The 16,071-nt window shown below is 36.7% G+C and overlaps 4 protein-coding genes and 1 long non-coding RNA gene across 8 annotated transcripts; 1 reads left to right on the top strand and 4 right to left on the bottom strand.

The window, feature by feature from the left end:
* Window positions 1–5: 5 nt before the first annotated feature.
* On the bottom strand, window positions 6–2,593 carry LOC128880512 (succinyl-CoA:3-ketoacid coenzyme A transferase 1, mitochondrial). Its single transcript, XM_054130700.1, has 7 exons — window positions 2,346–2,593; window positions 1,832–2,212; window positions 1,332–1,757; window positions 1,136–1,247; window positions 848–1,064; window positions 541–752; window positions 6–450 (listed from the first exon to the last, which is right to left on the bottom strand). The coding sequence occupies exons 1-7, from the start codon at window positions 2,433–2,435 to the stop codon at window positions 260–262; spliced, it is 1,629 nt and encodes a 542-aa protein (XP_053986675.1). The 5' UTR covers window positions 2,436–2,593; the 3' UTR covers window positions 6–259.
* LOC128880515 (uncharacterized) lies at window positions 2,539–6,215 on the top strand. Its single transcript, XR_008457844.1, has 3 exons — window positions 2,539–2,654; window positions 5,024–6,001; window positions 6,074–6,215. It is a non-coding gene; the product is annotated as an uncharacterized LOC128880515 (long non-coding RNA).
* LOC128880514 (PDZ domain-containing protein GIPC3) lies at window positions 3,036–7,662 on the bottom strand. 2 transcript variants are annotated; one of them, XM_054130704.1, is made up of 6 exons: window positions 7,113–7,662; window positions 5,991–6,382; window positions 4,829–4,925; window positions 4,172–4,554; window positions 3,539–3,620; window positions 3,036–3,467 (listed from the first exon to the last, which is right to left on the bottom strand). In XM_054130704.1, the coding sequence occupies exons 2-6, from the start codon at window positions 6,327–6,329 to the stop codon at window positions 3,310–3,312; spliced, it is 1,059 nt and encodes a 352-aa protein (XP_053986679.1). In that variant the 5' UTR covers window positions 6,330–6,382; window positions 7,113–7,662; the 3' UTR covers window positions 3,036–3,309. The 2 variants fall into 2 exon arrangements, with proteins under 2 accessions (XP_053986679.1, XP_053986678.1); XM_054130703.1 differs by having other exon boundaries at window positions 5,991–6,337; window positions 7,113–7,660.
* A 355-nt stretch (window positions 7,663–8,017) lies between these two features.
* LOC128880513 (glucoside xylosyltransferase 1) lies at window positions 8,018–10,675 on the bottom strand. The gene is made up of 2 exons (XM_054130702.1): window positions 9,666–10,675; window positions 8,018–9,424 (listed from the first exon to the last, which is right to left on the bottom strand). The coding sequence occupies exons 1-2, from the start codon at window positions 10,107–10,109 to the stop codon at window positions 8,771–8,773; spliced, it is 1,098 nt and encodes a 365-aa protein (XP_053986677.1). The 5' UTR covers window positions 10,110–10,675; the 3' UTR covers window positions 8,018–8,770.
* A 938-nt stretch (window positions 10,676–11,613) lies between these two features.
* On the bottom strand, window positions 11,614–15,510 carry LOC128880054 (kelch-like ECH-associated protein 1). Of its 3 annotated transcripts, XR_008457744.1 has the most exons (8): window positions 14,757–15,510; window positions 14,269–14,571; window positions 14,037–14,201; window positions 13,148–13,815; window positions 12,823–13,071; window positions 12,598–12,721; window positions 12,423–12,523; window positions 12,189–12,331 (listed from the first exon to the last, which is right to left on the bottom strand). XR_008457744.1 is itself a non-coding variant. In XM_054129722.1 (7 exons), the coding sequence occupies exons 2-7, from the start codon at window positions 14,560–14,562 to the stop codon at window positions 12,144–12,146; spliced, it is 1,863 nt and encodes a 620-aa protein (XP_053985697.1). In that variant the 5' UTR covers window positions 14,563–14,571; window positions 15,017–15,505; the 3' UTR covers window positions 11,614–12,143. The 3 variants fall into 3 exon arrangements, 2 of the variants coding, with proteins under 2 accessions (XP_053985697.1, XP_053985695.1); XM_054129722.1 differs by having other exon boundaries at window positions 11,614–12,331; window positions 12,423–12,721; window positions 15,017–15,505; XM_054129720.1 differs by having other exon boundaries at window positions 11,614–12,331; window positions 12,423–12,721; window positions 14,757–15,505.
* Window positions 15,511–16,071: the final 561 nt, after the last annotated feature.

Here is a 16,071-nt window from a genome sequence, read left to right on the forward strand (position 1 = left end):
GTTCCTTTTTATTTCAGCGCGTGTATTACAAAATTATATTACTTTCCCGGTTAAGATCTAGCCGCCGCATTATGGTAAATAATATATTTATAGTACAATTATAGTAAGCTATGCGATTGCAATATATTCTTAAAGATACGTATCTATGTATAAAATTGTACAATTGAGGACCACGACGATGGTCCAAACGATAGTTGAGTTTGAGTGTTTGAGAATATCGTTCATCTTGTCTTGTTTAATTTTAAGAAGATTATCGTTGCTATTCACAGTCGTCTACGTCCACCTGTCTCATTTCTTGAAGATCATCAGCTACTGAAAATTCACAAGCGGTAGAACTAACGATTTCGCTTATATCAACTTTAGGCGCAATTTCGATAAGTTTTAATCCTTGTCCCTCGACTACTTCAAACACTGCCATGTCGGTAATTATTAGATCTACGCATCGTTGACCTGAAACCGACACATCAAAAGATAAGTATGTGTCTCTATTTTTGGATGTTGTTTCTACTATAGGTAATATCGTATTATTATTACTATTACCTGTTATAGGCAATGTACAACTCTTCAAGATCTTTGGACTACCATCGCGAGCTTTGTGTTCCATAGTGACCACTACTTTCGTTGATGCTGCGGAAACTAAATCCATTGCACCACCCATTCCCTTTACCATCGTTCCTGGGATCATCCAGTTAGCCAAATCTCCTGTCTCTGAAACTTGCATGCCTCCAAGCATAGTCAAGTTAACATGACCTCTGTAAGAATCGAAATTGAGAGTAATATTCTATTACAGAAATTATTGAATAATTACTTGAAAAATACGACAAACACCATTTGTTTTAGTACGTACCCTCGGATCATAGCAAAACTTTCATCGCTGCTGAAAAATGATGCTCCTGGCAATACCGTGACTGTCTCCTTTCCAGCGTTGATCAAGTCTGGGTCAACCTCATTTTGAGCTGGGTAAGGACCAAAGCCGAGAATACCATTTTCAGATTGCAACGTCACTTTCACATTTTTAGGAATGTACTTGCACACAAGAGTAGGTATACCAACTCCCAAATTGGCTGCAAAGAATTTGTTCATTGAAACCTAAACGTGTTCTACGATTACATTTATTGGTTTCCCGATGTCTTACCATACATTCCATCTTCAAATTCAAGCGCGGCACGCTTCACGATCCTATCCCTTGCTTTGCTCGCTGGTGTTACTTTTTTAGGCTTCACCACCATTTCCTTTGTCATTAGTTTCTAATTTTGTAAGATATAAAGATTCTTGTAAGAGATCGATTTAAATTTTATATAGCTTTTTGCGAACTGTGAACATGTACAAACCTCTATTCGTTTTTCGTACGATGGACCTTTAACAATTCTGTCTACATAAATACCAGGCAAATGCACGTGATCAGGATCCAATTCACCAATTTCTACAATCTCTTCTACTTCGGCAATAGCTATTTTAGCTGCTTTGCACATTATCGGATTAAAATTTCTGGCCGATTTTCTGAAAACTAAATTTCCAGCTTTGTCTGCCTTCCATGCTTTTACAAGTGCAAAGTCTCCTTTAATTGCAGTTTCCATGATATAGTTTCTACCATCGAATTGTGCTATGCTTCTTGGATTTCCAGATATTTCTGCATTTCCATCTTTGTCGTATTTCACAACCACGTTACCTTCTTGGACTAAAGTTCCAAATGCCGTAGGAGTATAAAAGGCTGGTATACCAGCTCCACCGGCACGAATACGTTCTGCTAATGTACCCTATGTGTTCAAAATACTCTTATAATGTACATTGTAACTTTAAATCTAAAATTCCTAATGCTGTTGGTAATCACCTGTGGTGTTAATTCAGCCTCTAACTGACCATTAAGATATTGTTTCTCAAACTCAGAGTTTTCACCGACATAAGAAGCAATCATTCTTTTAATTCTATGTTCCTTTAAAAGTAAACCCAATCCAAAGTCTTCGACACCTGCATTATTCGAAACAACAGTTAAATCTTTTGAACCTTTTTTCAATATAGCAGCTATTAAGTTTTCTGGAATGCCGCAAAGTCCAAATCCACCAACCAAAAGTTTAGCACCATTTGGTATATCTGACACCACTTGATCTACATTTTTGAATATTTTTCCTTCTCCTATCGGTGGAGATAACTTTTCAACTTCTTCTTCTGCTTCAGGACATTCAGTTTTGATGGAAAAATTAACTGTGCATACCTAAAGAAAACAGTTGGTATACGTTCAATATATGAAACGAGAGATAATTAAATGTTAAATTTTAATATATAGTCTCACTTCTAGGTTATGTTTAGATTACCAAGTACTTTTCAATAATATGAACGTCACATACCTTTGATAATTTTAAATGTTTGTAACTATTCCTCGAAACCGTGCATACATGGAAAAGTTTACAGCTGACTCTGCTTATAACGAAAGCCATGACTTTTCCAAAAAATCCTTCAAAAAGTTGTAAGTATGTTTATATAAATAGGTTAACTCGCCGCACGGTGTCGTTCGTCAACGACGACGATACTTATTATATATATAACTACTTTGATAACTGGTTCTTGTTGCTAATTTTTCAAAAGTTAGTTGATTCCCATTGGCTGTAATACATGGCGTGATGAAATGTGTTTGCATAAATTGCAACAATCTCAAGGTTTAATTACAAATTGAACACTATTTATATTTCGAAAAACTCCATTCATCGCGCATTCGCCTTTTTTGGAGATATTTGGTGAAACAAATGTTGATTGTTAATGATAAGACTCTGTGTTTTCTTAAACAGAATTTAATTGCATAATGTTCTAAAATAGCATTTTGATTGTAATTAATTAACAACATCGAACGATTAATGTAGTCGATATCGCATTACTGCGCGTTAATGCCATATGGGTGCGGTCGATGCCGCATCGTCATGTTCTGACAATTACCAAGTTGAAGATTTATCCAAATAGGTCCAGTAGTTCTGGAGTATATTATTTATAAACATACAAACAAAGAACATCCAAATGAAAAAATTCCTGATAAATCATCACAGCTGTTTTCAAAATTTTTTATTTTCTATCTTTTATAATACTATGTATTTATAAAGTTATATCATAAATTATACAATTTCTACACACTAACAGGTGAATAATTTACATTGCAATCATTCTGTGGAGTATTTCTTAATGATTTAGGCCTACGATAGACCAATCATTTTAATCACTGAGCATGATTCAAATTTTGGTAACATCGTTTAACAAATCATTTAGCATGATAATCATGGCTTTGAGTGCTCCATTCTGCTTCCACTTAAATAATTCTTTGTATCATCGATGTCGTCCAGCTCTGGCATCGGTAATAGCACCCCATAATTCTATGATAAAGTCATCATTGAACCCAAAGGCTTCCAAATCTGAATTGTCTATCGCCTCCGCGAAATCGATGCTGTTGGCCTTGCCTTCTGAAAGCTCCCAGATTTGTGTTGCTGTTTTCAAATAAAATTTAATGAATATAATATAACACTGACACTATTGCTTCATAGACAAGGTGACATACCTAATTCTGTATCGTAGATACCCATGAAGCTTTCCAAAATCACGTTGATCTTTTCAATGCCTATCATGGCAGTATCATCCACCTATTGATTAGAGACAAAAAGAAAATAAATGAAGACTAAGATGTTACTAAGATGTTGTCTTAAGATATTGAAACCTCAAAAATTCAAGTGTTCGTATAGTTTTGGTATGTAGCGTAGGGTACCGCGGTTTCCTTTCTCTTTTTAGTCGTAGCACGGTTGGAAGTCTGGCTCCCCTACTCTACCTATAATATCTCTATGTATTTAATCAGCTCTAAAAATGACAGTGGTTTTTTTTTAGTTTCCATGCTTCATGAATTATATATGCAAGAAACTTGTTAGCAAGTTTGCAAGGCAAGTTATGACTCTGGAACTTCAATCCAGGAAATGGGGTCGTTGCCCGTGGAGTGAAATGTTTGCATTTTTGAGCATCTATTTCTCGTTTACGGAGTAGAAGTGCTCCTTGCTATTTTCCCCTATCATATCAATTGAAATCTTTTTAGAAAATCTTGTTTTATTTATGTATGAATTAAAAATAAAATCTAGAAATCTGTCTATAATACATCTATGGTTTTCTCTTGCGAGAGTAGAATTTCTACCGAAGAACTGATTACCATCTCTATAATTTGCGCGCTTCCGTCGGCTTTGAACCTAAGTGTCTCCTTTCCGGTACCGTAACCCGATTTCTTTCCTTTCTTGAGGTCTCCCCGTGGACCGATGCTCCCGAAGCCATTCTTCAATGGCTCCACCAGCCTCAACGTAAACGTGGAACCTTTCGGGATTTCCTTTAGCATTTTCGCCACCTCGAAGTGTCGTTTACCGACCAAATTGGTTGAGTTGATTTTCTCTATATGATCCCCGACTTCTATCACCTTTATCCTGTCGATCACGGATCCTTCCTTAATACGTTTTATGAAAGCGTATCCTGCGCCGTTGTCGGTTATCGTTAATCCCAGAGCATCGCCCGTTTTCACCAACTCGATCTCCTTGGGTCGTCCTGATGGAACAGAATATCTATTTTAATGAAATAATCTTCGAAAAATTGCTTATTCGTTGTTAGGAAAATTTTGTGTTAAGGGTCTATGCTAATCTAGCGGTCGAAAAATTCAGGGACCTTTGGAATTTTTTTTACGAGTAACTACGTTACGGGGTGTTTTAAAACTTTGCGTGCCTATTGATTAATGCTAAAACAGTAAGCTGAATTTTGTTCAAGTGAAGTTTCTTTCGTTTAACAGTTGTATGTATAGCCAACGTTCAAAGGGTCGTGTTACCTTTTTTATGCGCAAATATAAAATCACCGACACCAATCTGACTACCCAGCAGTTCCGTCATCTCGATTTTGTACGTGTTCAGCGTGCAGAAAAGTATCTAAAACAGAAAAGCGATCAGTGAAGAATTATTGAAAGCGAAAATTATAGTTGATTGAAAAATTGTTCAGACAAAAAATAATGCTTTCTTTTTTCTAGGTGGTGACGGATCCGCGATATCAAGGTGACCTTGATTTTCCCCTCTTAATTAAAGAAGTCTGGAACTATCGATTTGGAGCCCACGAAAAAACTACAGCTAAAGTCTAATTTAAGAAGCGGAAAGCCTCTAATCTGTCATACGTATTATCATAGGCTTGCATATTAGCAACCCGTCTACTTTCACCGCGGCTTTTGAGCGATGTTACGGAATGGTAGTTTAATTCTGTCCCCGATTTAACACGTTCACCGCAGCGAATTTTTTCATGGTCTTTCATACTTAGCGGCGTGCATGAGTTAGTTAAACTCTATGCCAGACTTTCATGTCCAGCAGTACAGAGAAGATAAGTAATATAGACTTTTTATTATATAACGAATTCGTAACTCTTAATAATGAATATTTTGGATTTAAACATTTTGTTTTGTTGTAGATCTCATGGAACCCTACATGTAGAAAGTTTTTCTCTAAAGTGAAATGCACAATACGTATGTATTACAAATTTGGTCATTTTGATGACACGTTTTGATTCGTTAATGTCTAATCTACCAGAAAAAATGTACCTATGTACGTAATAGACTGCGTATAAAAAGTATACGAACATTTGGATTTTAATTAGCGAAATTAGCATTTCGACTAGCTTTTTGTGTTTTCTGACAACTGCGCGGCGACCAGCTAGGTAAAAGTGCTTGGAACAGCATTCACAACCTATTATTACATGCCAAGTTACACGGCACTTTTGCGCCGAGAGAGAGAAAGAGAGAGAACATGTAACAGCCAGGTCGACGAGAGGCCACGGTCCGTAACCCATGTTTCCTGTATCCGGAATAATGCTCTCTCCCTATAGGAAGCGCGCGCGCGCCAAAACGTTGAACGCACACTGACCATAAAATGAGGCAATATTTACCCAAAAATTGATCAAACAAAATCGGACATTTCATATGCAACGACCTAATAGATAGGCAAACTCACTTCTTCCATCGGTAAGTCGTAGCATTCCGCAATTTTCTGGTAAAGTTCCCGTACGTTACTGAAACCCGATATCCGTCCTGTAGGACTCCCGTGCGCCAGCTGACAATGGAACACCAAAAGTGGCTTCAACACTTTGGATGATCGTCGTTGTTCTTGTGTTTGATTGGGAGTAGCCGCATTGTTCTTTTGAGCACGCGTGCCGCCCTCGTTGTTCGCGGCTTCCTGGTCGTTTTCGTTGCCAGTTTGATGGCAATTGTTGTTCCCGTAGTGCGTGTTACCGTTTGAAACCTTCTCTAACGTGGGCGACCTTTCGACAACACGCGCTTTGAACAGCGGCATGCTTATCTCTGCGGAACACGCGGTTAGTTTCCCTTTTCGATTAACGTTCGAAACTAGATCGAGAGAAATGGTTGTTATGAAATTATCAACTCTGTATTGCGTGATATGCTGGATAGAGAACCCAATGAAAATAATACCGCTTCGACTAATTAGTTGGCTATACGAGCGCAAGTTACATACAGTTTATTCTTATTTAATAGAATATTAAATCAAATAAGAGTAAGCCGTAATCAGCAAATACTTCATTGGTACGCCTATTATCTGGCCAGTAAATGAACAAAGGAGCTATTAGGAGCTAAGTTTTCGTTGTATTATTTTATTGGTTTGTGTTGTGATGATCTTAACCGATGATCTGAGAATGCGCCAACTACAGTTTGAGAACCGCTGTTCTAGATGATCGGGTTACAAAAAACACTCAGCATGCAAACAATCAAGTGCTCAAGAAAGTGCAATCGGTGAATCCTTAACGATTAACAACCTCTATAACTCGCGTTATGACGCGATTGTTCCGATTATCGTAGCATCCCGACATAAAAACAATTATGAAAGAATGCAAAACTCGTAAACACTAATAAGTTAAATTTCTATAGTAGCCTCACGTGAGCACGAGAACCACTGCACGTTGGTATTAGTTTAATGGATCGTTGACTTTGCGTTACAGTTCTCACAGTTATTAATCTCAACGCGATAATTCATTCATTTCTAATAGCTATTCGACTCTTATAGCGTGTAAAATGACTCAATTACAAAACTAAAGATTGTAGAAAACGACAAGTTTCTCACCTTTTCTCTCGACGACGTAGAAAACGACGATATTAGAGACACTGAGGGAAAATAGAGGACTAGCGATGCGAAGAAACGGTAGCCTGGTAGTTCCAGCGATACCTCATATTTGGCCCACTGCTCGCAGCTATGTTTCACCCGTTGACGATCTTTTCTTATCGTTTTTATCGCCGTCTGTACGGTTCTTATCGTACTGTTAAGTCACTACCCACGCGAGCGTACTGCATCGTAGATCGTTGATCCAACCTTCTTTTCCTCACGGATGCATATGGACAAGCGAAACGTTCTCCTATGTTTTCATTGCAAGCGAGTAAGTTAAGCGATCATTTGGCTGCTCATCGAACGACTTCAGAGTCGTCTGCTAATCCATTTAACGCGGAAGCACTGACCAAGGTATTTCTAAACGTAGGTATGTTATATCTATGTTTCGAACGCGGTAAACTCTCTTTGAAGCACGAGTTCACAAGCATGCGCAAGCACCTCGCGATCGCGATCGCGATCGTATGGATCGTAACTCGCAGGAGCGTATCTCCACACTGTTTGGTTGCGCTGGTTGCGCAGGCTGTGTGGCTATGTGATAATACGGGATACAAGATTCGACTGGAGACATGAACCATGGAGAATTTCCCCTTCTACATTCGAATACCACGAGGTACATGTAACCGAGTTACCGAACTCGGGAAAGCTCGACACTGCTCGCCGCTTCGGAGAGTTTTTCTTGTTGAAGAAGTAGTAAATGGCATCATTCCACAACCATCAAAAATTACTGGTCTTTTAGTGCAAAATTTATGTTTTAAGAAATTACTAAAGAGCAATTTATAGTAATGTACTATACATACTTACATTAACCAAGTGAATGGGTTCTATTCAATTTAAGAAATATGTAAATATAATTTTCTGAAAAGTAAGGACTTGTAAGAAAAAATTTTATTTTATACATTCGACTTAATTTTACATAAAAAAAAAACCTATATAAAATGTTTAGCACTCGTAATACAGACACAATTGTATCAAATTTTCATTTACCATTTCGAACCTTATAATTCTCTGTATAATTATAGTAACTTTTTTAAAAAAGTTCTCTAAATTCAATATAATAATATTTATTAAATACAAGAAGACTTTCGAGTTAAATTCGAGATTTTCTTAAATCTATCCAACGAGTATTGTCAAACAATCTTAGATAAAATTGTAATAATATATTTTTTTTTGTCATATAAAACAGTAACAATCACAGCGCACTTGTTAACAAATAAAATGAGAATGCACTATGGAATACGGTCAGTCTGTGTACAGGATCACATTAACGTGTAGGACTGTTTATACTATCCAATTTATTTTAACACGATCAGTTACTGAATTATATATAGGTTGTCCCATGTAACACTTTTCACGATCAACTTTTTTTTATTGTAATATATACGGAAAACTGATCAACTTTTGTTTAGAATATTTTTTTGTCAGATTATCGCAAGTACACACTGAAAAATCGTGAAAACTGTTACGTGAAACACCCTGTATATAAAAATTGATAGTACGTTTCAATAAGTTATAGAAGGGGGTGCTGTATTGAAATAGCTATGTTCTACGCGTTATTGTCTTATCGTATGTGTACAATATCTATATAGCCTTATAATAATAGGAAAGACTTTTAAATATTATTGCTGACCTAAATGTAGTTCAGGCTGAATTATGAATGCTTTCCATACTTTGCCACAGTTAGATCTGTGTTCCAGAGCTAAATAATTTCTCATTGGCACTAATAAATAATCATACGGATCTGTATTTAATTGATATTCTTGAATTGCTTTATAGACAGCTTTAAAAGGTGGCTGCTTCTGCGAATGAAACGTGCCTCTAGAGCCATGTAAAACTAGAGCTCCTTCTTTTTCTGCCTTGGTACAAACAGGCATGTACATACAATGATCGGGTCTATAATTATATCTGCACGAGTACACGTAAAGTTTTTCAGGATGATAATGAAATATAATGTTTATTATGTCTTGATCCCCCCATGTTATCTTCAATTTGTATTCCTTGTGTATGGGTATCACATATTCTATCCACCTAAATTCTCTCATTCTTGTTAAATTCATCAACATCACACCTGAATTTACACCTAATTTTCCATAATATGGATGCTTTGCAAATCTGTTATACCATCCTGTGTTAGGATCTTCATGTTCCGGGCTCAAAGCTGCCAATTGACTGGTATTCATCTTCTTAAATTCATCCCAAATTTTTTCTGGTGGAGCTAAGAACAAAGTATCTGTATCCACGTAAAGTACAGCATCCGTGTCATTCAAAACAGACTGTAATATGTAAAATACACACTTAATTAAAATAATTATTTTTCACCCATGAAAATATACACAAAATTCATTAGGTTTTAAATGTAGATCAATTTTATTGAAAAATAATAATTAAAGAAAAATTAGCAGATAATTGATTAACTAAAGACTAAAATATACTAATACTTTATGATACACTACATCATTTGAAAAGTGTTGTTAAATCTAAAGTTGATAAGGGATCATTTTTAAATATACTTACAGGTAAAAACAATCTTTGAGCAGCGCAAGGTTTAAACAATTTCTTCCACATTACTGCATCGCTTCCTTCTGGGAAAGTAATAGATTTGACTATAAAGTCAAAAGTTTTGTTCGACATCAGCTTCCATTCTGCCAATTTCTCATTAAATGCAGGAATCAAATTGTTCTCTGCTATAACAATGAATTGTAGAGGTCTATTTGTGAAAACCAAAGCTGATTTCAGCATCGTCAATGCTTCGTTCAATCTGTCTCCACAGACCACAACACATAATGTCACTTCCTCTGTTGTTTGGGGTGATACAATCTTTTTGACAGTTGTTGAAGCAACAGCAGCCTCCTTGGTCTGTGCATCGTATATTTTGTTTGAGAAATTGGTTAAATTGAGCAATATTATTAATGCAACGAAGATAAGGCACAAGAAAAACAATTTATACATAGATTTCATCGTTGTATTTTTCTGAAGTTTCACATCTTCCACCGACTTTCCGCTAATAAGCGATCGGTGGAAGGACTTGGCATTTTGATATCGTTCCTTATTGTTTATTATTCACGAATATAACCTTGCTACGATCGAAAAACGATCACTGATAGAAAACACTATCGTTGTGGTTAGAAACGCAGAGAGATCGTTCGAAGAAAATTGAAAGGGATGTTGAATGCTCTTGGAAAACGAAAATTCTCGTTGAACACAGTTCAAAAGAAAATTTAAATTGTAGAAATGTCTGCGTTCTCCCACTTTCGAAAATATCGATCGATGTGTTCCACCTTGACAACAGAACCTGTTTTTGACACCCACGTACATTTTCGTAGATCAAGTGACTACATAATGTAGATAATGTGACTACATCTGAAAATTACATATAGTAATAACTAGCAATATTTGTAACTATTAATAAATCGAAGTTTTATGCAAAACATGTTATTCTGCACTTGAGTAACTCATAATGTGAAAGTTTATCTCAGTAAAAAACGAGCGGGTTGCTTCGAGCTCCACAGAATTACAGATATATCCGAATAAATATGGACTATGTAGTATGTACCCTAAAAATATTCACTACTATCGGTCCTCTGTGCCTCCACCCAGGTAGGTATTGTATATTTAATGTATGTTGGATAAAAATATGAAAAGACAAGACAATGTAAAAATACATTACATGTAGCGGTTCATAATTAACAGATTAGTAGTAACAGGTTTTAGATTCAAATTACATCATAATAATAGGCTTTGAATACTGTGGATGATAAAGTCCATTTACAAGCACACATGTATAATATGTTTCTCCATATTTTCGCATAGGTATCACGAGCGTGTTACAGATATTCATAATTGTTTAAAATTTAATAAAAAAGAAATATTAAAATTTTTAAAGACATCTTAGAAGGAATTACATTTATTGATTACAAAACTACATTCAAATTTACGCGCCCTTTTTCTTCAACCTCATAGCCATCTAGCGATAGAAACGTCGAACTAATTTTCGGAGTTTGGTCAGCGCCTCTATCGGGAAAGCGCTCAAGTTTGTCGCCGAATAGTTCCCACGTCCACTGCTAGATGGCCCCATTTGTTTTTATTTACCGACACGTGGTAATCAGAAACAAATGGCGCCATCTAGCAGTGGACGTGGGAACTATTCGGCGACAAACTTGAGCGCTTTCCCGATAGAGGCGCTGACCAAACTCCGAAAATTAGTTCGACGTTTCTATCGCTAGATGGCTATGAGGTTGAAGAAAAAGGGCGCGTAAATTTGAATTGTAAAACTTTATTTCGTATGTTTATTTATATCTTGATTGCAATCTGTAATTGTTATGTATAAATGGTTACTTTTATAACTTCTACTAAATCTATATCTGGCCACTATGCGATGGTAGAACCTGGTGAAAGTAAAGCTATGCTTCGGGGGGTCCAAGGTTGGTACAAATACAAAGTTTGTAGTAGATTCATTTACATATATTTTTATACATATATATTTGAAATATTATTTTAACATATATTACAAATATACAGGGATTCAAATAAGAAAATTCTATAAAAATTTCTCAAAAATAATATTACCCATACGCACAAGCGACACTCGCATACACAGACACAGCCACGCACGCACGCACGCACACGCGCATATACTTATATATACATTTGTTTAGGCCTTATGATTTTATAAAAATATATACATTATACTGAATCCTATTTTTAATGGAAGTAAATCACTGGTCCTTCGAGGAATAAAATTAATTATGACGATTAATCGTTAGAATCTTGAAATTCTTTGAAAACATATCTGTGATATCAGGAACTGGACTTATTCGATGCTTGAAAGGTGATCAGTCTGTGGTAATTGAGGAAGGGTTTTCTTTACTGTTTTAAGTGTTCACTCTGACATTTGTTGCTGTGTGTTCCTCCCTTTCTTCTTGTACAAAGTTTTCCTATTTAAAAATTTCTTTATATCAACGGCTAAACTAAAGTCCAAAAATTTTACACGTATCACGACGGTGGTTTCTCTAACGATATATTGTGGTCTAAGTGATCGCAATGTACAGGACATTGATGGTAAGACACTGCACTTGCATGACCCGATCTACCTGAAGTCATAGCTACACCTTGTTCCCAAGTATCTTTTGTAGGATCGTAGATTTCTACGATATTTAAAAAATGTTCACCATCGTATCCCCCTAAAAAGAAGACAATAAAACAAAATACTTGAGAAAAAAGAAAAAACATGAATAAAGTTGAATGTACATAATGAAGTTCAAGAATTCTTACCCATTGCATACAATTTTCCGTCTAGAACTGTTACACTGAGCGCACTGCGAGCAATACTAACGCTACTAACGTATTCCCACACATCTCGCTCCGTGTCGTACCTTTCAACAGAATTTAACTGCTTATTTCCATCGTATCCTCCTACAACATATATATACTGTCCAAGACTAGCTACCCCTGCTCCCGAACGACTACATTTCATAGATGAAACCATCGTCCATTCGTCGTTTTCTGGATGATAACATTCTACAGAATTGAGCCGATTTGTCCCATCGAAACCACCGATAGCGTAGAGTAATCTGTTATTATTACGATTCGTAATTGTTTATTATTGTATTGGAATGTCATTTTAAAGTTTTAAAGCTTTAAGGTAAATAATGTAATTACTTATTACTTTTACCTGTTGACCACTGCCACTCCAACTCCTAATCTTTTTATGTGCATCGGTTTTACATTTGTCCATGAATCTTGGTCTGGATCGTAACACTCAACGCTACTGTGATATTGCGCACCTGCGCTACCTCCAACAGCATACAACAACCCGTCCATCACAGCTACTCCTAAGCGATTTCTTGCCACAGACATTGGACTACAAGGCCTCCATTGATCTGTTACAGGATTGTATTTATCAACCCAATCGCTATCGTATCTGTGAATTCAATGAAAAGTCTCTAGTTTCTTATCTATCCTTCCGATGCTATTTCATTTTCTTTCAACATGCTCACCTGGTCTCTGGTGAATTGTTTCTGCCACCAACAGCATAAAACATGCCTTTCAAGAATGCTCCACCCAAACCAGATCTAGGAACAACCAACTTGGCGTGTTGAGTCCACGTCCTGTCATCCGCATTGTATCCTTCCAATACGTCCAGCGAATGTTTCAGAAAACCACCCGCAATATATATTACCCTTCGAGTATTAGGCGTTCTTTCTTTCACTACCGGCTTCTTGTGAAGAGTCAAATCCTTAAAGATTTGCGCAAGGTATTCCCGACACGCAGGTACTTTTTTTAATACGTCACAGTTTTTCATTTGTTCCCGTAAAAAATTTGGAGTTAAATACTGACACCTCACAGCATGTAGTATATGTTCCATTTTAGGTCCTCTCGCTTCCTCGTTATACTTCACCCATTTTAACACAGCATTGTATACTTCTCTCTCTTCTTGCACATTTAGCTCATCCTTTCTCACCAGCGCTATCAGTTGTATTGCCGATAATTGTAGAAACTCCTCTTCTTGACATATTTGACTAAAATGTTGAACAATAAACTGATTCGCTTTTTGGTTTAAATTGTGACAACCGTGTTGTTCAGCAAAATTTGCAATTCCAATAGCATTTGTGGGATCTAATTGTCTTTCCAGAAAAACGCAACACGCTTCTATGACATTACTAACCTGTATCATGTATAATAATGAATATTAATATATAGTTTATATGAAACACACAGTGGAACATTGATTATCCAAATTATTAGGGAGACAAATTTGTTCCAATAGATGTATATTTTAAAGTGTAAATTTTGTTGATGTAGGAGCTAATGCTACAGACATGTTTTCTGTTTCAATAATCAGTCACTGGGATAATCGATATTCAGATGATCTCTGTATTTCATTACCTGAAACATGGTGGCTGCCGATAAAAGCGAGCACACAGTAATCTCTGTAACCCTTATTTGACCTGTATACATAAAATACATTAGGCGTGCCATAGTTGTCGGACACACACCTTGAAGTTTTACTCTAGTCATTTCAGATTCCTTTAAACCTCCAGTAAACATTGCCTGTAACATTATAAGTAATATAATACGTTTTATACTTATCCATCCATACTACCTCTATGCAAGTTACCTTAAAGTATGGGCTCGCAGCAGCCAAAATGACTTTATGCGCATAGAATAGTTCTGATCCTACTTCGAGTATAACATCGGTAAGCATATGATGACTACGCATTATAAACATCATCTTCATGGCATCTTTAATGTAATTGGTCATGTAAAATGTCATGTCACCAAGATCTCCATGCTTTTCTATTTCTTCCAAATCTTTGTCATCATCTGTCATGAAGGGCAAATTGGATCCAAGGTTCGGAGGTTGGAAGCTACTTCTAGCTCCTTTCTTTGCATAACGATCTTCTTCATCCATTAAAATAAACTGGAATAAACATAGTAATGTAAAGAGTGAATGGTACTAGGATTGGAAACCGAGATGGCATTACTCATTGAATAACCCGATGCAAATTCAATGATAAACAACGGAAATTATGCGAGATTAATAGGCGTTCGTTATTCATTTTCCTGGAAACGTTAGTAAAAATTGCAATGCAAGCAAACACTTACTTGAACGATCGAGGAGCCTCGGGCAGTATTGAAAAGTGAAAATTATCGAAGAAATAAGTTGTTCGATAATTTTCTTGACGCAGACTAAATAAAGAGGGGGGGGGAAAGGTGCGACCGTACGATCATAATTCGACGATTAATTCATTGATGTTATACGATGACGACGCAGGAATTAAACAAATACGTTGGATCTGCGTCTCAACGAGCACGGTATGTCGTTGATCATGGGCACGCGTCAAACACAGAATTAACATACGCACGTGTTTCGACGAGATCTTGAACACTGACAGTTTCCCCTTTGTCGAGAAACAAACATTAGATGTTCCGTTTTGTCACTACACACCACATATACGTATATAGACTATATCCTCCCTTCCTGAATTGTCATGTGTAACGTTTCCGTCGGCACGTTACGAAGAAGCAAGAAGCCTATTACGAATTAGCCTGATATTCACGATCGGCTTCTCAAGAAACCCGTACACTGCCCATGCTTGACACACTTGTACATTCTTGTGTATACATGTACACAACGAGTACGAGTCACGAAACAAGGTAAAAAAGAAGGCGCGACAAGAACGAACGAGAAATTGATATATCGAAGATAAAACGGGATATAACTATTTATATATATATATATACGTGTCACTGCAGTGAGCTGAGAATCGCACAGTTGTTATTGATCGTAATCAAATGTTTGTGATCAACAGAAAACGCGCACAAAACAGTCACGAAGGAAAGTCCGACCGTGAAACAGCACTCGTGATCGTAGGTGACGCGGATGACTTTGCAAATTCTTCCATTCGCTTGCTCTGCTCGATGAAGCACGTAGTTATCGCGTCGCGCGTTGACTCTGTATTTTTCAGACCACTCATTCTGTGCACCTTTGAACCACCGGTTCCGCTCATTTTTACATCTCACGTTTCGATTTATAGATCATTCGGTGTTGTACCATTTATCCGTGTGATCCACATATCGACGATACGATGTTCGTCGGTTCAATATTATCATCGGATGGATGAGATTTTTAAATAATTCGAACGCGTAAGAGGCTACAACAGTAAAATTCAGTATTAATGCATTAAATGTTAATCAGTCGAATATTATGAGATTTCCTTACGCGATCGTAATACACGGCTCGTAAAATGACCATTCGCTTGTAGGCTCAACTTCGCGATTCGCGATTTTTCGGTAGATTTTTCTCAGTTATGCCTTATCCTTATCCGATCGTACTCAACCTTTTTTTAGGTTCTACAAAGTCTAAACTGCAAAACAGGACAACTTTAAACAAAATTTGTTGTTTTTTCACACTTCAAAT

This window comes from Hylaeus volcanicus, chromosome 7 (assembly GCF_026283585.1).
Source record: "Hylaeus volcanicus isolate JK05 chromosome 7, UHH_iyHylVolc1.0_haploid, whole genome shotgun sequence".
NCBI classification, from domain to species: domain Eukaryota; kingdom Metazoa; phylum Arthropoda; class Insecta; order Hymenoptera; family Colletidae; genus Hylaeus; species Hylaeus volcanicus.